The sequence below is a fragment of the Mixophyes fleayi genome, chromosome 5, assembly GCF_038048845.1.
Source record: "Mixophyes fleayi isolate aMixFle1 chromosome 5, aMixFle1.hap1, whole genome shotgun sequence".
In the NCBI taxonomy this organism is placed as follows: domain Eukaryota; kingdom Metazoa; phylum Chordata; class Amphibia; order Anura; family Limnodynastidae; genus Mixophyes; species Mixophyes fleayi.
This window is the reverse complement of record NC_134406.1, coordinates 249,785,920-249,812,824: the sequence shown is the minus strand read 5'-3', so window position 1 is coordinate 249,812,824 and position 26,905 is coordinate 249,785,920. Positions and strand designations below refer to the sequence as shown.

General features: G+C 39.1%; 1 protein-coding gene across 5 annotated transcripts in view; it reads left to right on the top strand.

The window, feature by feature from the left end:
* The window catches only part of VPS13B (vacuolar protein sorting 13 homolog B), a 718,815-nt gene that overhangs the window by 299,058 nt on the left and 392,852 nt on the right, over positions 1 to 26,905 (top strand). For all 5 annotated transcript variants that reach the window (XM_075213864.1, XM_075213863.1, XM_075213867.1 and 2 more), the window contains exon 22: positions 18,964 to 19,091. In XM_075213864.1, the coding sequence (XP_075069965.1) occupies positions 18,964 to 19,091 (128 nt within the window). The remainder of the gene's footprint in view (positions 1 to 18,963; positions 19,092 to 26,905) is intronic.

The following is a 26,905-nucleotide window of genomic DNA, read 5'->3' as shown; positions in this document are numbered from 1 at the left end:
TTCAAAATGCATACAGAAGAATCATATTACAGTGGTCTCATGCACTTCTGAGTCACACGATGGGCCTCTCTCTCAGCAATGAGAGCCACCATTCAAACAGATTTTCTGTTGTACCCAATAAGATCCGATGACATGATAGGATATTGATGGTGTATTTAGTCTAAAACATGTTAGTGATCAGTCACTTGGTTTACTTGACCAACCAAAATCACACCGTGTGTGTGGCCAGTTTGATAGACCTCTATATAATATATATAAGTGGACATTTCCCTTAGATTTTTGATTGTATGCTCCTTATTAAAATATGTACTCAATCCTCAGCGTTGCCCAGGACATTTGTAGCCCCATATTTCCTCTTTATACTTTGATTACCAAGAAACATTAAATACCAAACACAAAAATGTGTTTTGTGTTGACATTTAAAGGGATATCCATTTTATCAAAGACGCATTTCTCATAGTAAAAATAACATTTACAATAACTTGCAATTTAAAGAATACAATAAAAATTCCCCATATTTTAAGTATTACCTTTTATATGTGCCCTACTTGCTGTGTACCTTTTACTGTCCTCTGTTAGATGGAATCTGATACCTAGGGGGGTATTCAATTGTCTACCGCGTTAAATCATTTTAACGCTGTTTTTTTATCATTTTCGAGCGGGTTAACTTTACCCACAATTCAATTCCATTTTTAACACTACATTTTTTTTCATGAAACGGTACTTTCGCGCTCCAGTAGACGGTCTATTGAAAGTATAGGGTGTGCGAGAGGCAGCCACATTAAAAACTATTCAATTGTTTTTTAATGCGGTGGGTAAAACAGGCAAATATGCTGTTTTATCTCGCACCTTCGGGTGTGTTAAAAATGAAAAACCTATGAAAAGTATTTGAAATCATGTAAAAATGTGAAAAAAAAGTTAAACTTATATTTATCACTAATGCCTAACTTGTGTAAGTTGATTTTCTTGTGAAAAAATAATGAAATAAAAAAAAAATAAAAAAATTAAATCACTAAATAATTATATTTATGCATGTTTTTGGTACAAATATGAATGTAGTAATGTGTTTTAACATGGTATAGACGATTGTATGGTAAACAATAGTTCAATTAAACAATATGCTAAAGAAAGTACTGTAATGTAGATATTATCATTGTGTAATGCAATCTAATGTATGGAAATGTATGCAAAACTTCTTTTTTGTGTTATACATGACCGCGTTAAAACTTCCCTTCACTCCCCTAAAGTCTCGCAATCACAGTTTTTAGCGCACGGGGGCAGCGTTCCCTTTTTTTCAATTGAATTGCACGAGTGTTCCCACTGCGCTAGCTCAAACCGGTCGCTATTGCCGTCAAAAACCCGCGGGAGAGTTTTATTTCTTTTTACCCGGCAGAGAAAAAAAAAAAAAAATTTGCTTACAATTGAATACCCCCCTAGAATCATAATGGCATCTAATAAGAAAACATTTTGGGCAGGACAGTTTATCCTGTGAATACTTCCTTTAGTGCTTCCCCAGGGAGAAGATTAAAAACTAACAGCAGTAGCTGCTGGGTACATCAACAGGTCATAAAAGGTTGTTTAAAATTATGTAGATGAAAAAAAGGAAGAAAAACCACCTTCAAATAAATTGAACTTGTTTAGATTGCATTCTTTTCTGAAAATCTAATTCCCCTATTAGTGTATTTTACATTGTCTACAGTACGAAGTTTGTGTTCAACTAACTAAAGATTTTAACACTTTTATTATGATGTCTTTATTAAACTCTTTACAGTTCATATTATATTCAAGGTAAGAGGTTAGGAATGTTTTGTAATAATACCTTCCTTACTCTTTATACCTTTAGTCCACGATCATGATACTCTGGCTTTTGCAGCCACATCCTGACATTGTGCACAAATGCCATGTTCCTGTCCTAAAGAATCACCTTAGACAATGATTAATCCTGTTGCACCGTTAAAGCAAGTGGGAGAATGAGACATAATTTTGTTTCAACGCCTTGACTTGTAAAATAGTTATATATCAGTGTTCACTTTTTGTTTGATTGACATATCATTTCCTCGTACCGTCATTAAAAGAATAATAATCTAAAGGAAAATCAAGGCTGGCTCAGGTTTGCCTCATATGTCAATCCACTTATCTTGTAAATCTTGAGATTATTTCATCATAACCTATGAATCCAAAGGATTACTGAAACTGTTATTGTGCATCAAAATTCCGGAAGGAAGGAGAGTTTTGTGCCTCTAAAATTAGCACCATATGCAGCAGTGTTTATCTAGCTTTCCGCCTGTGACACCTCGTATTTCATCTGTAATGACATCTGATGCATAGTGCCAGCCAGCTTACTTATATGCAGTTTAACATAAACAACTAATATGTAATTTTTATCTATCTGGGATTTGTAACGATCACTTAATACTATTACATATTTTATAATGATTGTGCTGTCAAATGAGACAGGGATTTATTTTGATAAAGATTCGGTAGAAATATCTATTCCTGTGTAAATAAAGGAAAATCCCTTCACACCATCGTGTAACTTAAACTCCGGCATTGGAATGAAAGAAGTGAGGATTCCTGTGCATTATGCATGTAACACCATCAGTCTTGTAGCGGCAAACATTTTGTCATCGTCGCAGTCTTCAGAGAAGTCGAAATGATAAAATGTTGTGAAAAATGCTCACTCACTTGGAAGCAAAGTAATGCATAGCATTATTTGTATCTTTGTAAGAGGTATATTTATTGTATGTCGGTGTATATTAAACCCCCCCTTCACCACCACATCATTAATCCTCCAATATCCTTAGCTGGAGAGCCGACTTGCTGCTCTTCCCACTCATTTTTGCTGCAGGGAAAACAAGTATAGAGTTGTCCGTGATTCTTCAATAGAGCCCTGTGATAATTCAAGAGCCGTAAAGCCATCTCTCTCCGATTCAGGTGATGAAGGTTTTGTTTTACTATGCGTAGAGGGAGGGCGGCATGATTAAGTAATATTTGTGAAATTAAAATGATTCATTAACCTTATCTAGTTTACTGGTCCCAACAGTAATCTAAAGCTGTCTCCAGTTTTGTAAAGGCTCTGAAGGGGAGCAGAGTCTGTTGACTTTGTCATATCTCCCTCTGTGTTTTATGACCTGCATTTCCTTCAGTAAGCAGTCACAACAGACAGCTAACCCTGTCACTGGGCAGGGGCTGCAAAAGCAATATCACGCTGTAGGGAAGAGGTTGGAGAGAAATAGCAGGAGCAATTAATGGATTCCTACCAGAAATCTGAGGAAGAGAAAAGGGTTAACGAGCGCTTCTAAGTGTACTATTCTAATTTGCTTATGCTCTGTTAATACGGACCATGCTGAGAATTATATGCAGAATGTTCTGCATACTTGATCAGAAGAACATTATCAGGGACAGTAGTATTGGGCAGCACATGGCTTAGTGGTTAGAACTTCTGACTCACAGCACTGGGGTCATGAGTTGACCTTATTTGTGTGGAGTTTGTATGTTCTCCCCGTGCTTGCGTGGGCTTCCTCTGAGTGCTCCCTTTTTTTTCCCACACTCTTAACAACATACTGGTAGGTTAATTGGCTGCTATTAAATTGACTTTAGTATCTTTCTGTGTGTATTAGGAAATTTAGATTGTAAGCTCCAATGGAGAGGGACTGATGCGAGTGAGCTCTCTGTACACCGCTATATAAATAGCTGCTGATGATGATTTAGGTCTACTTCAAATTAAATGAGCTTGGCCCCTCAACAAACCAGCTCACAGGTGGGATGCATAAGGTCCAACTTGGTTTCATTGACTGCGCACACTAGCAGGTCATGATTATTCTCCAACCTGATTTTCTAGCAGGTTATTGTTTTGGATCCAAAATGACCATCCAAATTGCTGCATATATGGACAGCTTAAGTTTTATATAAAGTTTTTAAAAAAATACACAGCAAAATACTTAAATTAATTTGAACGTTCAGAATTAGATAGTTAGAATTCATGTTAATCCTATGCTATTCATTGGATCAAATTCAAGCTTTAAACCTGTTTCTAGTGTAAGTGTAATCTCCAGAACTTGTTTGTGTTTTTACTTTTATCGTTAATAGTGCTTTTGTCAATGACCCAAAATAAAATTTGGTGTTATATAAAGTGCACTTGAACTGTGATTCATAGATTTATGTTGACAAACTCGCTTTTGGAGAATTGGATTCCATCTAGTAGAAACTCTATAGTAAATTATTTTTGATGTATTTAATTTCTGGCAGCTTTCCATGCTTCTTCTTACTAAAATGGTCTAAAATTCTAGGTGGAATATACTTTTGAGATGTTTTTTATTTGTAATAAATACTTTGTTTGTAGCTTCATACAGTGTTACTACCTTTTTTTGTCAACTGTATGACTTAATGTTAATATTTGAAACTTACTAGATAGATATTGCAGATCCATTGTAGATGTTGATTATTGTAGTGGAATTCTAAATCATTAATTGGAGTGTTAGTGGAAGGTCTATTGCAGTAGAAACGAGTGTATAGACTGTAGGTCCAGGAAGTGTTCAGTGATATGCCATTGTAAATAAGCATGTAACTCTGGGCATAGAGTGTAGTCAGGGTGTTTGCAGAAGGGTGGTGCCCTAATAATGCCCACAGCCAAGCATTGAAGTGTTCCTGACACAAGATTCACTTGGCACCGGTCATAATATGTGTTCACTTATGGACTTTGAAAATAGTAATACTTCCGTATTCTCTCCTTCATTTTAGTCCAAAGTTAACAAATGTATTTGTTTTCTTTGGATTGCTAATTTGGACTGAAGTGTCATGATTTAACAGTTATTTTTAGCACGGAGGAAAAAGCAGCTCTTTGCACTTCCATGAAGCAGAGGTGTAAGTCTCCACAGCAAAAGGCATGTGTAGTGCATCTGCACCCTGACGCTCATGGAAACTTTACAGCCGTTTTCATGCAGCCTATAGTTCCCTCACTGTCAGCATCACACAGAACATAATCCATACCCCACTGCCAGTAATAAGGATGTAAATTCCAGAGGGGGTATCTGGTGATATCATAAACCACAACAGCAAAAAGCCGAGTGGTTTAATAATGTCACCGGAACTCTTAGATGGAATTACAGTATGGCTTTTTACGAAGCATTTGGGTGTATTTTATTTACTGTAATACATGGTAACCAAAAATAACACACACCAATTTGTGCTTCTTGGGATCTGTTTGCGGCTATAAATGCAATGGTTCGAATGAGATATTGTGAAAGAAATTTCAGCGCTGGAACTAGTTTAGAAAAACTCAGTGAAGGATCTTTAGTCATTAAAACACCATAGTGTAATACATTGCACACACGCTGATTTACTGTACAGATTTAGAAGATGGTGTGAGCTGGATGTGAGCTGCTGTGTTGCTTCAGATCTATGTTATTATTGCAGAATATTAACCATGTGGTTGCTGGAGAAATTTTATACCTCCCAGAGATCTGAAGGAGCCAATAAGAATGCTTTGCACTGCACTTCAAGTCTAACATTCATAGGCTACTTGTGGTCTTAAACTCTCTTACATCCCCTTGGTATGTAGAGCTACTGTTCAAATTGAATATTAATGTAACACCCCTCGACCATTGGTATTCAAACTTCCCGGTGACCAGAGGCCAAGGTACATCATGACGGAGAGAATATTCGTAAAATGGAAAAACCACTTCAGAATGTTTCTCCTTGACTGAGAGGAGAGCTCAGTCAGCCACATACCACATTGCCTCAGAATATAACGGTATGACTGAGAGACACAGCATCTGAGTGAATGAACCCAGAGATATACTGTTGGGAGCAGAGAGGCAGAGGATGAGTGAGCTTGGCTGAGTTAACGCTAGCAAGAATAGTGTCAAAGCCGATTGAGTGATTTCACCCCCACAGAGGAAGGGTGAAAGAAACGCTGCTGAGAGAGAATTGATGTGCGCTAAGGTACCACTTTAAATGTTATAGTATCATAACCATGTCGCCCTTTAAGTACTGTGCAGGAGGAGGCAGGAGGCCCCAAGAGTTAGCTAGGGCAGAAAATCACAGGGGAGGAGTTATATTACCTACCCATACACCACCCCAATACCACATGCAGTGACAGGGGGTTACATTATAAACACTTAAAATCAATCTTTGTTAATTTTAACCATGTTAAAATTCCGATGGTTCCACCATAAACTATAATGACACCCTTGTGATAAATCCAATCATTCCACCATTGAATATTTAACATGCGCATTATACTTTATCAAAGATGTGTTTCGTCAGCACGTTTTGGATTATAATTGCTGCTAGTCTTTTTGGGGCTCTCTGCTTTTATACCAACCTGCATCTGCACTGCCACCTATTGATGGTGTTTGTAACAAACATACCGAGACGTCATGTTTTACATCCTTCCACCTGTACATTGTGATGGCATTGAGCTGTTTACTGGATAACTCTAGTACAGTATAAAAACCACATACACATAACAAAATGCAGAAAAAGGGGATGTTTGTAAATAGGTACTTGCCTAATCCCACTGCTCACATCCTAATCCATGTGTCAGAAAGCACAGATGACCCACAGTAGTGGGTCTGTATCTTCTGGCAGTGACAGCTACGTGTCCTATACCATGCCCTCACTGCTGATGATTTTGTTGTCTGGTCCAGAGGGAGATCAAGTGACTTCTCCAAGGTCACAAGAAGATGACATTGGAATGTAGATCGGAGTACCTAGCAAGTCTCTCAAAGTAGAGCTTCGGGTACTGTTAATTGCGCCAACTCACACCCACGTTCTGCCCGAATCTGCACTGCCCGTGTCACTGAGCAGTGTATGCCTGGAATATACATATCCTTCCATCCATATAAAACATCGGGGATAGCCTAAGGAAATGTTGTTGAAGTGATCTTTCACACCTTGGTCTGGCCTTTTAGATACTTGGAAGCTTTGTATTTGTTACATAAGAAAGATGTAACAACCCTGTGATAAATCTGTACTGTAATGATCTCTCATGAAATTAGTATCATAATTATGTGTTTTGTAACTGGCATCTTTTTTCATATAAATGAACCAACCTTTTGCTTATAAAAATGTTAAAAGCAACACACATGGTTCTGGTCTTACCCTACACCAATTGCACATTATTAAATAAGTATTAGCATTTTCAATATAACTCATATAACTTCTGCCCAATATTGAGACTAATTTTTGTTTTTCAGTAAAATATTTGGCTTATGTGAAACAGTTTTTGGTTATCGCATCACAAGCTTGCACTCAGTGAGCCGGATGACCATTGTTTATTCATGCCTGCTGCGTGGTGCTTGACCACTCATTAGACGGAACAGAATCAGCAGGGGGCACTAACCGGGGGTTAAGCAGCCACGCGTTAATGGAACAGTCAAGCTTTGCCAAGACCTTTATGTGGTATTATACCAGTGTTTAGTGTCCAGTCAGTGTGAGATGAAGTCTCTGGAAATTGTATAGATTACACTGGCAGTAACAGAGAGAAAGGACTGTACAATGGTTCCTGATCACTGTGTATGGAGGGTACTTTCATTGTGGGGTCTCCTTCACTCCATTGTCACCTACTTTGTGTATCCATGTATATGTATTTATTAAGAGGAGAAGCATCTGGTTTCGGTTAAATAAAAAACAAAACACTGGATGGCCACCTGCAGTTATGATTATAATGTTGAGAATATCGTTCACAAGAAGACTACAGGCTTCTGGAAATATACTTCTAACCACAAGAAAATGTGCATGGGAAAGGGGATGTGTATATATAGTTACTTTATTATTGGATTGTTTAGGTTGTGAAAAATATTAAGATGTTTTTAATAAAAGCAGTAGCTTTTTAGCTTCAGGCTTTTTTTCCATTACAATAAAGGTTTTCAAGGACTTTTTAAAAAACAAAAAAATGATTAATATTATTATGTGTGGTCTTATTGGACGGATCTGGCTGGTCAGCACTCTGATTGGCCACAACCTGTGGATTGCAGTATGTATGATTGGTCAATGACCACACACCTGGCCCGAATCTGAATGCTGTCATCATGTTGGCTGAATTTTCCGCCAGGGCAATAACTAGGGCTGTGCAACTGCCCAGGGAGCAAAGCTGAAGGGGGCGCAGTTTATGAATATTTTAAGTTCATTTGGTTAAAATTAAGGGCTAGGGGGGAGGCATTTTTCTTTTCTCTTCCCAGGTGCAAATATTTAAAGTTACGCTCTGTTTTCACCAGTCCCAATTGACATCAGGAAGATCCCAGTTTGCGTGTTTATCAGATACGGTTGCCATTTGGATCGATAAGGCAAGAATTTACAGGCAATTAGGTAATTCTGTACCCAATTGACCACCATGCTCAGCATGTATGAGGCTTGTAGTACTAAATCCCGGTGATAGCCTTAGAATAAGTTGATTTGACATTTCATAACTTTGCATTTGTCACATAAGAAATATTTGATTTCCATTGTGATTTAGATAAAGGTACTGTGTTTACTGTCTTGTGTATTTATGTGGGACAATTCATTTGCTCAGTACGTCAGTATAATTGTAGCTGTTAATTATATTTCACTTGGTCAAATGTATTTTCAATGTTGATTTCCCCTTTAATAGCTTAAATGGAATGATGTATAGTAGCTGAACAAGATGTGCCAAGATCCAGGGCTGAAATTTACTAATTATTCCAATGTTTTTAGTTTTTCGAACTTGAAGTATAATTAATCCCCAGCCGCCAATAGTCACTAGCTTTGATTTATGTTCTTTCCATCTGTCTCAAGTGCTAAATGAATTTTTCAGCAGTCGCCAGTTAATTACTAACTGAAGCATGTCAACCGAGGTGGCATTTACTACACGATGGCCAAGAACCATTCTTCAGAATATTCCCTTAGAACATGCCTAATCTGACAAGTATTTGCCTGACATTGACAAACTATGGAAGATGCTCTCTTGTGGCTAGGAAAGCTAATGGATATTGCAGCATGATTAGTATGGTTTGGATGGATAAACCGGTTTTCGTAAGTGTAATTCAAAATGTTTTGTTGTCCCAGGTTCCATGAATATTCACATCACTCATATGTCATTGAGTAATGGAAAATCTAAAGTAAATACAATGTGGGTCTGCTATCTTACAACATACATCACTAGGTATTTGCAAGTCACCCCACTCTATCCCCATTTCTGTTGGTCCTTTTCTAAATAAGCCATGTTTGATTGGATTAAATCTAAGCATATTGGATTTTATCTAAGATGATGGATATAGAGGTTATTCAATGGCCAGCAGTGACACATGTCTGAGGGCATCTTAAATACTAATCCAGCAACACACAATGCAATGTGGTTACATTCTTCAAGAAGCAAATGGCCGTGTCTGTTAGAAATTAGGCACTTATTGCACAAGTCGGCCTGTTTCGGCACCACACCAATTATCAAATCACACTGTGCCTGTAGCTCCCCCCAAACTTCTGATTCAGCCAGTAACCTCAAACAGGTGCTGAGGGAGGTCGTTGGCCATCAATAATCAGATTTATACTATATTTTCGTCTGTGAGGATGGGGCTACGTACAATGCAGTGGTCCCTGTGAATGGTAGTGACATTGTCAGATTGGGGCTTGTTTTGAGTGGATAGGGCAGTGGCCTATTTTGTTCTATTTTTTGGGAGGTCTACTGATGTTATGTCTTTTGTAATGCAGTAAAAAATGACAGTACAAGGAAATGTTGTTAATAGCCTCAGCAATGGACATGTGTCTTTCTGAGGCTTACACACTCCCTTTTAGTACTTATTTAGGCTGTATGTATTTTTATATTGCTTTCTTTCCTTGTACTTCTGCTATGTATTGGGAAAGTAAGTGTGGGGGGGGGGGGGAGTTGTCATGGGGGACAAAAAACAAAGGCTTTCTGGAGGCTGATCTTAGGATTAAAAAATATTTCCCTTTTTCTAAGGTATACTATATGGAGTCTGGATGAACTCACACGTATTTAGTGGTTAGTTGGAAGGAAAATGTGTGTGCGTTTGTAGATGTGTCCATGATATGACTGTTGTGTCTGGTTATTCATCAGGGTTAGTGACTAGATCAAGAACCACAATGTTGACTTAGCTGCAGAAGAAGAGAACTCGCATGCCTCCACGTACTTTTCTACAGGTTTTATGTTATTGGCTGCTTTTAATATTTTTTTTATTGACATATATTATATTGTAACATATATTGCATTGTATGAAATGCAATCTGTGCCAAGTGGGGTGACATGAAATGTCCCCCCATGTCCTTGTGTCCCCACAATGCTTTCTGTATTAGCCCCAAGAGCGATGTATTCCTACTACAGCCGGCTTACACAGAAGCACAGTCAGGCTGGAGAGTACCGGTAAGTCTGTGGCTAGAAGAGGAGCTGTAGACTTATTGGGGTACACATTACACTTGGTTACCGAACTGCATACAGCAACACCGTAGACACCATACTAAATCAGGGCTTCCAGTAGGCAAAGTATGTATGTATTCAATGTATATGGACCACATGGTACACACTCACCTGACAATTATGAGTAAAACATTACAATATTGGGAAACAATGAGTGGAAGATGATTAAGAAAGAGCAAGATAACAAATCAAATGGGCGATGGGATATAAGCAGGAGAGAAGTTTAAAACAAGTGCTACATGTTATAATACGTTAAGTGCCAGTGAAAGGTTATTTTCAGGACACGGTGATGGTCGTTGTGTAACTAGTTTTTTAATACCCAATGTAATTATGCCCCTTCACTGCTCTTAAATGAAAAAACGTTTTGTATATTATCTGTTTTGAGAGACATGTAACTGGTTGTCTGACTATAGGGTCTATTAATCAGTGGTGCCTTGTGGGCGGTAGTAGGTATCATTTTGTATCACTGCTTTATCGCAGTGATACAAAATGTACTGCCGCTTGTATTTAACATGTCAGGGCTTATTGGTGAGGCCTGGCAAAATCCCCCTTCCAAACAAACTAAAAACTCCTTCACTGGAAACCCAACACTGCCGGTGAATGGAGGATCTGACCCCCTGCGTAGCTATTGCACATACACAGCTAGGGTCGCACTTGGATGTCACCCAGTGGGGGATGTGGAGTGGCTTCTCGGCTTCTCCAGTGGTAAGCTAACGCCATCTTGAGATTGGCATTAGTTTTTACAGGCTGGCGGTCACCAGTGTTACACAAATTAAGGCAGGAGAAATCTCTGATTGGCAGATTAGTAAATAGACACCTATGAGTTTCCAAATAATTTTGAAGAATATGCCAGTAATGGCAGTACCACCTACAGCCACAAGGTATGGGAAGTGTTGCATTCAGGTCCAAATCATTCATGAAGTATGTAAAATATTGTACCCCATACACAGATTTGTTATCTTTCCAAATAATATGAATTCAGTCTTACCGTACAAACTGTTTTGCTGTCAAATTCAATGTAGCTAGTGAACTAAAGGACTTAGTTGCACTTGAATGGTGCTTAACATAACCTGCTTATTCAGTAAAAGATTGGAAAGAATACACTCGGGAAAGCAAGGGTCTGTACCTGAACTAGGTAGCCAAATTATCCGCTAGGTTTTCCCCCTGTTAAGGTAAAACAATCAGCATTATGGAATCTTATAAGTTGTTCTTGTCATTTTGCACATGTAATAAATAACGACCTTCTACAAAGACGTTTTTGTTCATATTCTCTGTTTTGTACTATTGCCCAGCTAGACAATACCACATAGCTCATTTTATCATATGTGTATGAAAAACTACACAGTTCTTTATGTTGTGTGTAATTCTCAGCTGTTGTAGGCTTTGGTTAATATACGCCGTCCAGGGGATCGGTTAGAGTACAGTGGGGGGATATCGGTTAGGGTGTAGAGGGAGGGGCACTCGTTAGAATGCATGTGAGGGGGGCATCAGTTAGAGTGCATGTGAGGGGGGGGGGGCATCAGTTAATGTGCATGATGTGTGGAGCAGCAAGAGTGCAGGGGGAGATGAGATTGGCACGCAGGGGGTTCAGTTAGAAGTTCCCGTTTATTTACTTTGCAGCCACATGGCAATAAGGTGAAAGCTGCCTTAGTAATATTACTGAATAATTAATCTCACAGAGTGTTAGATATTTCAAAAGATACTCATGCAGTATTGTAAACACTATTTACTCCTTTTACTTAATTGTATCTCTAATGAAAAATGTAACGTTCGGATAGTCACACGGAATTAATGCAGCATGTGACTTATTGGAGTTTAAATAGCGAAAATGGGACATGCAATAGCTACAACTAAGCAGTGATGTCATACATATCAGAACGCTACTATTAACATGATCTATATAGTAATAAAACCAGAGTGAATGATCTAACAGGATGATGTGGATAAACCTAGATGACAACCCAAAGTTTATTACACAATTCCAGAAAGCATGCAGCTTTAATCACCCGAAAAAGAAATCTCTCCCATCTGCCCACATTTTCTTTTTTCACTCTATTTTCATTTATAGGGAAAGATTACTCATGTTTAATGATGAGATCTGCTGTAGCCGTTTTCTGTAATTTCCAGCTGTAACACGTAATTTATGACACTGCTGATATTAATAAAAACAGAAGCAAGAGAAACACACCTGCGGTACACTGCACCTACAGGACTAGCGGTTGGTGTAAAATATAGTAATAATACAAATACTGAGGCTGTGCTTCTCAGAGTACATCAACCACTGTTTGTGTATGCAGCTCCATGACGACAGGGTAGACTGTTACAGCGCTAGGGCAATCTATGTGCACAAGGCATTGCTGCATAGTGCTTACATCACTTTTTCCCACTTCTAGAAATGGACCCTATATTGAATAGATTTTGGGGTTTTTTTCAAAAAATAAATGATATATTAATTTAGTTTTAGATGTATAAATAGTGGTCACGTGTTGTGACCATGTTTCATTTGCTTGAAAACAGGATTGTAGAATATTTACTTTTTGGGTGTCTTTTTTTATTTTACTTTATATTTTTTACATAAATTGCTGCCATATCACATACCACAGACAGATCTTTTTTGTTTTACTCTTCACCTTCAGCAATAGTAATTTAATTATGTCGCTTGCACACATTGGAGGCAGACGTTTTTTGGAGTGGACAAATATACAGTATGAATTCACTATAAGCAGAGATGATAACACTGAGGCAAGCAGCACAATGGAGCTTGTGCACCAGCGATGTCACTTGTGAAGTGATGGGCTGCATTCTCATGAATACTGGTTTATCCCATAACGTCGCTGCTTTCAATGGGAATCGGTGATGTGTACCAGAGAGTACTAGGACGTACAGACAGCAAGAGTCTCCACTCAACTCCTTGTGCATTACAGAGACTTGGTTTCATGACTAATGCTAAATGATGTGATTCAGGCACCGCAATGCTGAGTATTATTTACCTCACTTTATTTGATGTATCATTTTACTAAATGATATATATATATGATGCCAAGGGCATATTAAATGGGCACCGCCAGGGCTGCCAAGAGGAATTTGGGGCCCCGGTTCAGCAACTCTCTGGATCCCCCTCCACACATAGCAGGAGAAGGGATGTGCGGCGGCGCCATCGAAGGGGCGTGGCCACATAGTGATGGGGGCCCAGTCAATATGGGCTGTGGCTGCACCTCTTTACACATGACATTATGGGGGGATTTCAATTAGTCTCTGGAACGTCCGTGGGACACTTTGCGGCAGAGATTTTGACAGAAATTTCTACTGTAATTGACGGCAATGTGTGCACCTTGATATCCGCGCGCAACATCGCCAGCAATTGAATTCTCCCCATTATGTATTAGAATGGTGTTGCTCTCATCTACCTGTTGTTGCAGCTTTCACAACCTGGTACTGGATTTTTGTATGGATCCTGGAATGTTGGGACCTGTTTGTAAAATGTATAGGATATGGAAATAAGGAAAATAATTAGTGAACAAAGCACAGATCACTCACTATATAATTATATAACAAGCAGAATGTCATATCATTTAAGAAAAAAATTAATTGCCTGACTGTGCAGGGCCCGGGCCACCCAGGCAGTCCGGGCCCCAGTAATTTGCAGAATCCTGGGTCCAGTGCCTCACTTAATCTGTCAAAAGAAGATGGAGGCGTAGTTATACCATACAGGGGGCGTGTCCACACCCTAGGGGCGTACCGATCTCTCCTACTATCCCCTCTAAATGCCGTCATTGCCGTGCGCAGCTCCCCATTCACCTCTGCTCAGTCATGCACAGTAGTGGAATTAGTTTCCTATAACTATTTTACCATTTCTTTGAAGTTGATGTTTTGGTCTCACAAACCTTCAGGTCACTTTGGACTCCCATCATTGGGAAATGTTAAACTGAACCAAGAATACACTTATATACATTCAATAAGTGCCACAGACTCTGGACTCAGAATAAAAATGATATTTCATTTGCCCTTAAATGAGTTTAAATCTTACACCCCTTGTCCACATGCATCCAATTATAGTAAATTCTTCCATGATACATGGTGTATTTTCAAAGTCCCCTGTAACTAATTTACATTTGAATTCTCATAGTATCTCTCTGTATTAATGTGTATTACATTTCCAATAGCAACCAACTCCATTCCCCAATCTCCGTATATATTTTAATTAAGCCGATAACCCTCTGGAAACTTTATAGTGTGTGTGTGTTTTATTTTATGGTTTAGCTAATGTTTAAGATGAGCTCTGTTTCATCAATACCGGTTTCTTAACAAATGACATTTAGCAAAATGTTTTTCTGCTGAATTACAAGTTGTAACAAAACACTTGTGCATGTGTGGTAACGATGTTCTGTAATGTGATTTCCATGGCAGCAGCCAGGACTGTACTGGTTGTACAAGTGATGCACTATGACACCTCTCCACGCGTTCCTCCAGGACGCTGTGATGTTAGCGCAGCATCGATTACTCACACAGCAATGAGGTCACCCTGCAGAGTTCACTCCAAAGCGAGAAGTTATAACCCACCATAATTGTATGGATTCTAATGGTTATTGCAGTTTTATAAGTGGAAATCCTATAGAACAACAGCACTTTCACATAATTAACTTTTGTGTGATTTCATTTGGCAAGCTCACTGTACCTGTCGGTATAACATCTGTCTTAAATGTTAGAAATGGAAAACTGGGCTATATTTTTCTCAAATGGAACTTCTGCAAGTTTTCTGTGTTTTTAGTAATTTTTTTTTTATTCTACAGAATTATTACTTTAAAGCTGCTCTCAGGTAGGGTAAAAAAATAATTCATAGGGATGCCATTCACCAGATGTCCAGGGGTTTTTCCCAGTGTCCATGGTTGATCTCATAGCCCCAAATGAAAACTGGGCTTATGTGGTGCTGCAAAGAGGGAGGGATGAGATGAGCGGGAGGACCAATCAGAAGCTGCAAACTATGGCTTCTGATTGGTCATGCTCAACACTCTCCTCTCCCCTCTGCAGTTATTGTAAAGTGGAAAATGCATAACTTCCAACATATCAGTTTGGAGAGTTTGGACAGGCCCACTTCACGATAGGGGGGGGGGGGTGCGTCTAGCGATGCCCTGTACTCCCCTTACTTATGCCAATAGAACTCAAAGCACTTTATATTTGAAGTTTTAAAAAAATATGAATAAAAAAAACCAAACTTATAAATGATTATTAACAGAATACAGATGAAACGGCTAAGCATTTGGGTCTTTTAGAAAATAATGGTCCGTTAAAGAATTGCTTCAGTAAACAGGTAAATCTTGAGCCTGGTTTTGAAGATTTCTAGATAGAGGCCTGGCTAAAATTTGGAGCCCCAAATGAAGTCTGGGAGATTCTAGGTACTGTTAGAGCAAAGTGAGCAAATAAAGGTGTAGGGAATCAGAAGCTGCTTCAATACCCAGGACCCTGCTTGTGTAAGGCTGTGAATGACGATTAGTCAGTCTTGAAACAGATTTGCCATCTTACAGGCAGCCAGTGTAAGGAACGGAGAATGGAGGTCAAGTGACAGGAACAGGGCTGGTTAGTAACAACATGACTGCTGCACCTCGTACCAGCTGCAAGCTGTGACGTTTTCTTTTCTGGGTGACTGCAGTGCAGTAGTCCAAGTGTTAGGATACAAACGCAAGTATGAGTGTGTCACAAAGTGCCTCCGTCATATCACTAGTCCTTGGTGAATCAATTCTCTTCAGTATTAGTTCAATCCACAACATGGCTGCCTCCCTTATGTGTAGGCAACGGATACACTTCAGTGTTGCCTAACAGGTTTAAATGTGTACGTTCTGCTTTCACAGATAAATGCAGCCATTGAACCATGCAGTGTGTTTCTGGCCAATCTGTCAAATTACTTGTGACACTGCTGGATTACTGTTCATTAGCAAAGAGAGCGAGAGGGAAAAAGTTGAGATACCATATTGTCATTAGGCCATAAGAAGGCCTGTGAAGCGGCCGAGGAATGTATCCCGCCTACTAGACTCCCGGCAATACCCAGCCATTTTTTGATAAATAAAATGGATCAAACGATATCCTCTAAGGTATTAGCTGTGGGTAAGCGCTCCTACAGGCGGGGTGGTAATTGCTCTTATGTGTTAAGATGGGTTGATTATACTCGGCCTTTGATCATGTGTAACATGATTTCATTTACTTAACCAAACATTCCTGGAGAATGCTGTTCGGCACAGAACCCAACTTTATTTGCAGAAGGAACTAATAATTAGCTCTCTACCTATTCGGACACTGTTAATGTGTTGTACTAAAGTGCTGTATTTAATGGTCTTTACATAATCACTGTGCAAAGTAGCTGAGAGGTCGTATGCGGCTAAGAGCCCTTAACTACTGTGAATTGTAAATAAAAACTATGATTGGAACAGTAGTCATATACTTCAATTTATTTGTGTGCGTTTAGTTTTTCTGTAGATCTGTGAGGGAACTGTAATACACGTCCAGAAGAAATAGAACTTTGTACCACGTTTTTTTTTAACGTGTATTTTGATAAACGAGACCACCCTGAAACGCTGGGTGGTCTTAGTATAAAATGCACTTGCCTAAAGAAGTTGAAGGCAGAATCTTCCTACAGCTTGGTTGGTATATAGGTTTCTATTTGTTACTTAAACTTCTTATTCCAGTTATATTAATGTTTATATATGGTGACCTTATATTTAATGCTTACCAGGTGATACAATTTATTGTTTTACTTTTTAAGTCACCAACATGTTTTCATTGTGAATGATTCTCGCTCGGCTCACTGACATGTAGGGAAAGTTAAATCCATAATATTGTCTTGTGTTCAGTGGTTCCTGATTTGTTCAATACGTCTTGCCTTACAAAAGAAAAAAACAAATTATTGTGCACAGCGCCGCAGGAGATGTTAATACTTTTATTTATACTTATAAGTAGTAATAATAGTGTATTTTGTTTTTTTTTCAAATACTGTCAGATAGGTTGAAAGATTCACCCTATCTAAAGCGTCAATCTATAGAGCCTCGGCACCTGTTCCCATGCGGCTGATTTTCCCAGAGCTCTCTGGTTCCTGTAACAGCCCCTGGTGAAATCCGGGGGTCGTTTAATGCCGCAGAGGGTGGTGGGAGCTGAAAGGGGGCAGTCATTGGGGCTACAGGGTCCTCCCATTCACACATCCCCTTCACAGACTTTTTAAAATGGTGAATTGAAAAGGTTTGCCAGATTAGGTAGTAGTACCGCTTTATGGTAATATGTAATGTGTGTGTATTATGTTAATGTGTGTATATAACAGTTATGGTCTCTGTGGTATAGTAAATATTTATATATTATTCTGTCTCAAATCAGGTTAAAGGCTTAGATGAATTGTTCATGCAGCACACTATATACAGTTCTGTACTAAGCCCAAAAGACATAACAAAATAATCTTCATTTATCTCCACAAAACGACTCCAAATATCACCCAATGGCAGAGAATGGATAATTGTGCCACTTCTCTAGCTCAACCAGCACAATTACACATAAAAGAAAGGAATGTAAAGGGTATGCCATTTCCAGGCATTTTAAATGTATTAGTTTGTACATGTCCTTTCACAGGTTTTACTACTATAACTTTTTGGCTTCATTATGTGTCTTTTATCAAAGTCTCTATATCTACATGGCAGAGTTCTTTGTTTCTGTGGCCCTTGTATCTGACACATCTAAGATCTGTGCATTGGATAAGAACATTTATAACGTATACAAAGGCAGTAAAAACAAATTCTGCATGAATTATTGAAATATTTTGGTAAAACAAAATTACAGTTGAAATCCAGAGATAAAGTGTGGTATTTAATAACCGTTGTACAGGCCAATACATTGGAACATGGAATACCTTTTTAACAAATAAAGACCTGCCAGTTTGCAAAAACAGAAACCCCACTACAGCATGATTGATATGTTGCTTGGTATGTCCACATATTCAGGTTTTGTCTGACCTCCCTTGAACAGTGCTAAATGCGACTGCGATGAGTGCCAGAGGACTGCACTGGGTGGGTATCATATACTAAGATGGAAAATTAACATGGAGCATGATTGAGCCGGCGCTGCATTTACTGTATATCGGACTAAGCAGGTTGTATACTATGAATGGGCTGCATTCTCTCCTTGCTGTAGATGGTGTGGACCATTGACTCCTATCAGGTAATGGTGAGGTCTCAAGGGGCGTTCCCCCAACAAGTGGATCCAATGATCCAAAGTGGACAGCCTATTCAGTGTCATGTTTAATTAAGATGACTTCAGACCTAAAAGGTTGTGTTTTTATTGTTTGTTTTTTTGTACCAAGCCCAAATAACCCTGTGTTTGTAAGCTTGTTGAAAGCCCAAACAATAGGCAGTCAGTAAAAAGGTATTTTTGTGTTTTTTCCTAATTTTGGCCAGCTGGAAAGCAATTTTACCTACTGTAATTATAAATGTAAGATAATACAATTGTTGGCACATGTATTCGTGTTAGATAAGGATAAGCTTGTAGGTAGCGGCTTATACCTACAGTATAATTATATCTGGTGCTCCGTTGTCTTGCAGAATCACGCCCTCTATCAGTCCCTGCGAAGGTCCTACAGACCTCTAGAGAAGGCAGCAAGACTCCGGAGGATAGGATGAAAGAGTTTATCAGAGTGGTGTGGAATGCAGTAAAGAGGCTTACTCTACAGGTAAGGTCACAGTTGAAGATAAAATTATACAGTATAAAGATTTTATTTTAAATATCAGAATTTTGCTCTAAAATGTTCCATCAGGGAGCGAGATTTTTAACTTACCCTAAACCTGTAAACCAATGTTGCTGGTGCTTGGCATTATAATGCAGAATGTCCAAGGAATACTGCTTTGATATAGCACAGAAAATGAACCAAAAGATACATAAAACACTTGCACGAAACACACCACTCATGAGTAGCACCCAACACCAAGTGAGATAATCTCTGGGGACCCCGGCTACTTAATAGACGAGCAGCCTGTGATCTGTGATTGGCTGCCCCATTGTTAAGTAGGCAGAGTCACCAGAGACTTATTTGGCGTTGTGTGCTTTTCGTCAGCAGTCCATTTCCTGAAAGTGGGTGTTTTTTAATCTCTATATGGATTATTTCGGGTCAAGGAAAGAAGACATTTGGTAGGGATACAACCTTTCATTAACAATTACCGGCGCAGGAACTACTGAATTATTAATGCAGCCAAATTATTTATATGTTTTGTTTCATTATCTATTTTAGCTACAAGTACGTTTGCACTGCTTTCCAGCAGTTCTACAAGCCTGCAAGAACAGTTGTGGGCATTCAGTACGTGTTTTCACTCCCAACAAAGTCCTATGATAAAATTTGCCGGGTTTTGCTTTTAATAAAATTGCCGGTTTAATTATGGCCGTCACAATCACAGAATCTAGGCTGTTGAACATCCGTGGGCCAGGTGTATGCAGGTGGAATTAGGAGCATTCTGAGTTACAAAATAGAAACTTTTTAGTTTTTATTAAATTAGCTTTATTTAATTGAGCATTTTACTGTAAATCTGATGCAAAGCATGTGAATTGCTCCCTATCTATTCACTAACAGCTTGTATATCGTTACATGTACTGATCTACCTTCATTCTGGTACCACAAAACTAATTTTGGTTTGGAAGCATGTCATGGCTCCACGATTGGAATTCTTGCTTTGGAATCAATGTTAAATGTAAAAATGTTTTTGTAAGCCACCGTGAAAATGATATAAAGCTCCTGTGTTACAGAGAAACATTAAGGGTTCTATTCACAGGAAATATTATGCACCTATTTCTTGCCCACAAGTTAGCAGAACAGATTTCTAAACTATACCGATATTCACTAGAAACTTGGCTGGGAGCAGGGAATCGTGTTTTCATAGAGAAAGACAGGATGAAACTATAATCATGATATACCGTCTTTTTTATATGATTTAAACAGACTAATCTTTTGTCTTAATGTGCAGAAGCTGTTTTATGATTAATACATACAGCAGACTGATTTTAAACCCTCAGTCCCTTACATCAAATATAAGCTGAGGACTTTACAAGATAATGGCACTCATGTAGAGAGGGTAAACTCACAGAACTCCAGTTATTGTTCAAGTAGATGTATGACAAAAGTAACATCTGTGGCTATGTTTTTAGGCTATTGTTGTAGTCAAACTATGCTGATATTGGTATCTTCTAGCTATGTGAATGTTTTCCAGGAAGTGACTAACAAGTGACTTCTAATATCCTTATTGTCTTCAGTCATGCTTGCGATTCGCACTGTCACGCAGGGGACCATGATACTTTGATTTGCATTGAATCGGGTTATCAAAGCCTATCCCACTTCAGAAGGGAGGGAGGCGGGGTCTGGGAGAGTGGCCTACTCTGACGGAATTCCGTGAGAACACTCCGGAATTCCGGTGTCTCCCGAGCATTCTGGGAGAATAGAGTGTCTTCAGTTATTGGTTATTACTGCCAAGTACAACTTTTCCATTACAATCCAATAAAGGAAACAATGACATAACATTAATTTGCTCTGTGTTACTCTAGGTCAGTGTTGGCTAACCTGTGACACTCTAGGTGTTGTGAAACTACAAGTTCCAGTATGCTTTGCTAATATATAGCAGCTTATTGCTGGAAGGGTATGCTGGGACTTGTAGTTTCACAACAGCTCGAGTGGCACAGGTTAGCCCACACTGCTCTCTAGGTGGTGAATTTTTTGTCAGAAGTCCACCTTAGTACAGAAGATAATTGTGATTTTTCTAAAACGGACTAATTAATAGTTTTAATTCTGTGTTTCCACAACTCAGAGGTGTCTTCTTCAAAATCTTCTTCAAAAATAATTGCCACACAAAATGAAAATGCCATTTTCTTGCCATTTTCTGTTGCTGTTCCATGTTGAGCAGTCATGACATCCTATTGCGCTCTCACTAATTTAAATGACAATACAGTTTGTTCCCAAAAACTGCTGAAGAGAAAAAGGTACTTAATGTGCACTCCATATATAATATGAAAAGAGAGGAGACCAGAGGACATTGGTGAATCTACCCTGAATTTTGCCATCTGCTCGTGGTTATTGCTGGCGCCCTCCATCATTATACAAAGTAAGAGATGATACTCTCCCAACACATGGACAGCAGCAATACTTTCAAATCTCTCTCCATCTCAAAACAGGATGTTTTGGCTCATTAAATGTTTAAACACCAAAAAGAGTGAAACCATCTCCTGAAGCCATACGCCCCTGTCAAGCAGACCATATGTAATTAAATAATGCTAAGTCAAAGCAAAATGCAATATAACAAAACTGAGTTCTTGGCACTGGAACAAAAATTATCAGTCACATACTGTTTGTACTTGCATCAGTATGTTAGCGGACATAGGGAAAAAAGGGATATGCTTTATTTAGAGCATTGAATAGATTAATAAGAGTTTGCTTGGTTTTTCTCTTAACCAGTAAATAACTTAGTTCAGTGGTAGCTTCAATGAAACATTGAAAACAATTAGAGAGCTTTTTTTTTAGCAATTCTTTAGGGACAAATTTGCAAATGGAAACTTCCATTTCTGCAGCACAGACTTCTGGGAAATGGTAGCGCTTTGGGACAATGAGCATTCTGAGTATGGCAAAGAAGAATGCTGAAACAGGATCTCACCTACAGACAAACTGTATTACTCTGGTTACAGCTCATCAGAGAATTCTGCTCAGCATGTGCTATCCTACACTAACCAAAGTGAAAGTCTGTCTTTAGCAGAGCTCGCAGGTACCGGGTCGTCTTAGTGCCTAACTTCTTGGGAGCCATGCCCTGAATGAAGCAGAACACTTAACCTTCTATGAGTGCTGTGTTACACTGAGCTCGGAGGACTACCCTCTGCAACCACAGAGAGTTCTGTACTATTGACGCACTATAATGCCATGCATGTGACCCAGCATTCTGGAGCCCCAAATTTAAAATTACTCAGTGGGAAATTGATCAACAATAAGTTCCTTTCTAATCAAACAGGCTCGGAAACTATGTGTAAGGAGCACCCCAGTAGTGAGTGAGGGGTTAATGATAGGATTATTTATGGTTAATAATAATAGTACAGAATTGAGTTGCTTATAATGATGCAGAATGACGGAGGATCAGGGTTATTAAGGATGCAGAAAGGAGGGGTTAATAAATGTGGATGAAGGTGGTTAATTATGATAATGATGATGGGGTAGTTTGAGGATGAGGTGGGGGCAGGATGGTGATGGTTATGTAGGGTACGTGTTGATATGGGGGATTATAAAGAGATGAGGAGGATTAGGGGGACAATGGGATGAAGAAGGGGATTGAGTGGGCAGTGATGATGGTGAGCAGAGGGTAGATGGGTTTGAGGAGTGAGAGGGGGTGTAGAGAATGGACTTGAGGTGGGGATGGAGAAGAGGATTGTGGTGGGGTTTGAGAAGGGTTATGAAGTGGGTAACGGTGGTGTTGGCTACGTGTATGGTTTGTTATTTATTAGCAGTTTACCGTATAAAAGTTTTTAAATTTGGCTTGCTATAAATTTTTAGCCTAGCGCCTAAATTCTGAAAAACGCGCCGAGCCCTGGTTTATAGAAGAGATCCTGTCATATCGTCTTAATGTCTAGAAACCAAGACCTGGGTCAGATACCTGCCTTGTAAGCAGAATTTCCCAGAAATGTTCCCATGTGCCAGAAATGTTTACTTCTGTGGTCAGTCTCTGTATTCTACATATTCTCTCGTGTCACCCATCTTATCCATACACAAGTTCTTATTCTGGAATGGTAAAGCTTTAAAAGGAGAGGCAACTGAGATTCACCTTATAATCACCCTTATTTATAGACTAGTCTGCATATACAGACAAGAAAGAGCAGGAAATACAAATGAGATTGAGAGACAGGAATCTCAGAGTAGGTAACACTTAAGCTGGACACACGTATGTAGTCCCTATGTGTATGCGGGCAGCCCTCTGAAGGTGCATGTACACTCTGATCAGCCCTCTACTGCTTTTACAGGATAATGCCACACAAAGATAATATTTCACACGTTTAGATCCAAAGTACAAACCAGTCCCAACAGGCTTCTTACCTGAGTCCAGGAGTGAATTCAGCAGTAGTAACACAGAACGTGTCACAAACTCACCAAACGGACTGCTCCCCACCAGCACCCTAAGTATGTAACCACACAGGCACATCGTACCCATGTGCAGTTACATGCGGAAAAAGAAAAGTATTTAAAATAAAAATGTATACCTTTATTCCAGTCCCCTATTACAGCGTCACAACTTGTATAATACATCTGTATTTCTTATCACTATACTCTGGTGAACTAGCAGATTCAACTTTAGTGTACATATTTGGGGGTGCACTAATTGAATAAAGTTTTATTTTGCCTGCTTCATTTGTGTACTTGGGGCCATATATAGGAAATCGTGTTTCAGTTCAAATCATTTGTATGTTAATTAAATGAATGGACCTTCCTGGAACCTGAGTGACGTAGGCCGCTTCTCTGAACTAAATCAGGTTGGTAACACCGCATTCTTCATTGATTCATCATTAGCAATTGATATTTTTCATATGTAGCTCTTGACATAACAGGAATTAAAATAGGAGGTGATTCTATTTCAAGAATTTGCAATAATTCCTTCTCTTTAACACATAAATGTGTCCAATATTGGCCAGAGAACACGTTGCTACCAAAACTGTAACGGGATCCTTGAAACATAGACGGCGTTTCCATGGAAAAATGAAGTAACGCTCGGTCCAGCTGTGATGCATTAATGAATAGGATATTTTTTTATTTTTTTTTTAAAGATCATTTGTGTTTGGTGTGGCTCAGTGGGTCCCAACCAGATGGTTTCCATGAACAAGATGTGACCCCCAGCTCGAGGACTTCTTGCTAGCAGATTACTTCACTTTCTGTAGCGCTGTAGTGTCAGATCTTTATTCTAATGCAAGATTTACTGCTGCAGATTTATCCTTCGCTCTATAAATCACTCCAGATTCCTCCACTAAAAACAACTTTTTCACATGTCCATTTTTTGGTTATTTAGACAATTGCTTAAAATAGTTTTTTTTGTGTGTGTATAAATAGTATTCCCCTTTCCCTGCTTTGATGTTAGAATAGCAGTTCTCTTGTGGAAGGGAACACGTCATACGTTATAACAGAACAATTCTGCTAAGGTGAATAAAATGAAAGTGAAAAGTACATTTCATTTATCCTGTCAGAAGGGGACATGTACAGTTGGGGTGTGTGGGTGGTCTCCACTAAGCTTGTTGGACATGGTTTAAGGTAAACAGCTTCTCTTTTTAATTACTGTAATTTAATCACAAGGAAGGTGTTAGTGACAAATATGTTTGTATATGGAGCTAATTGGTACCATGTTTTACAATCATTGCTGTAAGCACCGGGAGATCTATTAGGATAGTTCATTTAATTCAAGATGAAAACAACCTTTAGACTAAGGAAAATCATCATTTATCATGACGTGTGTGTGTGTGTGTGTGTGTGTGTGTGTATGAGTTTATATATGTAGATGTAAATAAGTTATAGGCACACTTTGATGCACAAAACAGTCTACTAGATGTGTATGCATATATAAGTATGTGTGTGTATATATATATATATATATTATACACACACACACACACACACACACAGTGGTCGAAGTGGCTCAGTATACAATGTACTGGCACTTCCACTGCTCAATCTAATTCACCACTTTGTGATCAATTGTCATAGTGGAATTTATCTCCAATGCAGAAGCCATATTGGATGAGATATTTACATTGTCTTCAGTTCATTTTAGTCTACAGAGAAATGGCTGCTGCTTGAATAACTTACTCAATACTAGAGCATACTTGCCAACTCTCCTGGAATGTCCGGGAGACTCCCGAAATTCGGGTCAGTCTCACGGACTCCCGGGAAAGCTGGCGATTCTTCCGCATCTGGCCCATCTGCCAACTTCAATAAAATTAGAGTGAGAATGTACTGGCGGAGGGATAGGGGCTTCGTGATTCGCATCATTTGGCCCCGCCCCCAGTGATGTAATGCTTGTTTAGGGTCTTTTTACAAAAGACCCAAAAATGCCGTGAATCGTGAAGCCTCACCTCCTCCGCCCATACACCCCTCCTGCCTTCCAGGATCTCCCGGACACGGCCAACATAAGGTTGGCAAGTATGTACTAGAGACACACTCTAAAGTAGAAATTAATTCTCCTGAAACTGATGTTCTGATCTTCCCCTCAACAGAGTGAACAAACCAGGAATTATACTATTAATAAACATAATTCTCAGCATCTATCATAGGACACAGACAGGTCAGTCTTGTGAGTCCCGTGTGTGTATGTATGTGTGTGTGTGTCTGTATGACATATGTCTTTGTATTTTATCAAATAGTGTTAACAATGGAGGCTTAAATTAATTTAAAACTATAAAATTTCCTGAAGCTTAGGGGGCCAGGAGGCCTACAGCCAATCGGTTACCTTCCTATGTAACCAGTCGGTTACATATCTATCACCTACTTACACTATAGCCCGCTGTTGTGTGGTCCCGATATACTTGAGAAGTCAGCCTTGTATAGGAACTAGTGACATCACTGCGGCATAGTGTTTTTACACATGAAAGGGCTGCCTCCATTGTGTATAGCGACAGGTACTGTGTTACACAATGCTCATGAGTTTCAGTATGTTTTATGTTCTTGTCCATGCTTGTGTGTGTCTTTTATCAATGGCTTATTTATTTAGCAATAAATATACATTATTGAGTAATGCCTGCCACTTTAAGTAATGTTTAGAATGTACTAGATGGCATGCAGTATTTTGTAGCTCACATGAACTGTTGAGTTTCAATCCAGTCACTGGAATTGCAAGTGAGTTGTCTTTGTTTTTTTTTTTTAGATTGTATATATTATCAGAATCTCTAAAACTTTACAATGGGTAGGAAAAGCATTCACCCACAAGCACCTATCATCATCATTTATTTATATTGCACCAACATATTCCGTAGCGCTTTACAATTGGGGACACACATAGTAAACTAATAAACAAACTGGGTAAAACAGACAAAGAGGTGAGAAGGCCCTGCTGGCAAGCTTACAATAGCTGTGATGACAGTGGTGACTGTAGTTGGGAAAGCCTATACCAGTTTTGCACATCTAAACAGGGCACTTTGCTCGAGTTCCAACAGGTTGGATAATGACCGATGGTGAACAGCAAATTTGACAGATTCTCGAGGGATTGAGGTCTGAGCTTTTACTGGGCTACTTCGGGACATATATTTTTTTCCACGTGCCAGCCGCTCCATTCTGGGTATTGCCATTTGCTTTGGGCCATTATCCTGCTGGAATTATAATCTTCTCCCAAGTCCTTAGTCTATTGCACATCACAGTAGGGTTTAAGTTTTGTTTTATCTTGTTTATCTTCTGTTTTGCCCACTGATTGGACAAGTTGAAGCAGAGAAGCATCATCATAGCTCCAGCCACCATGGTTCATGGTTGGGATAGTGCTTTTGGGATCATGCACAGTG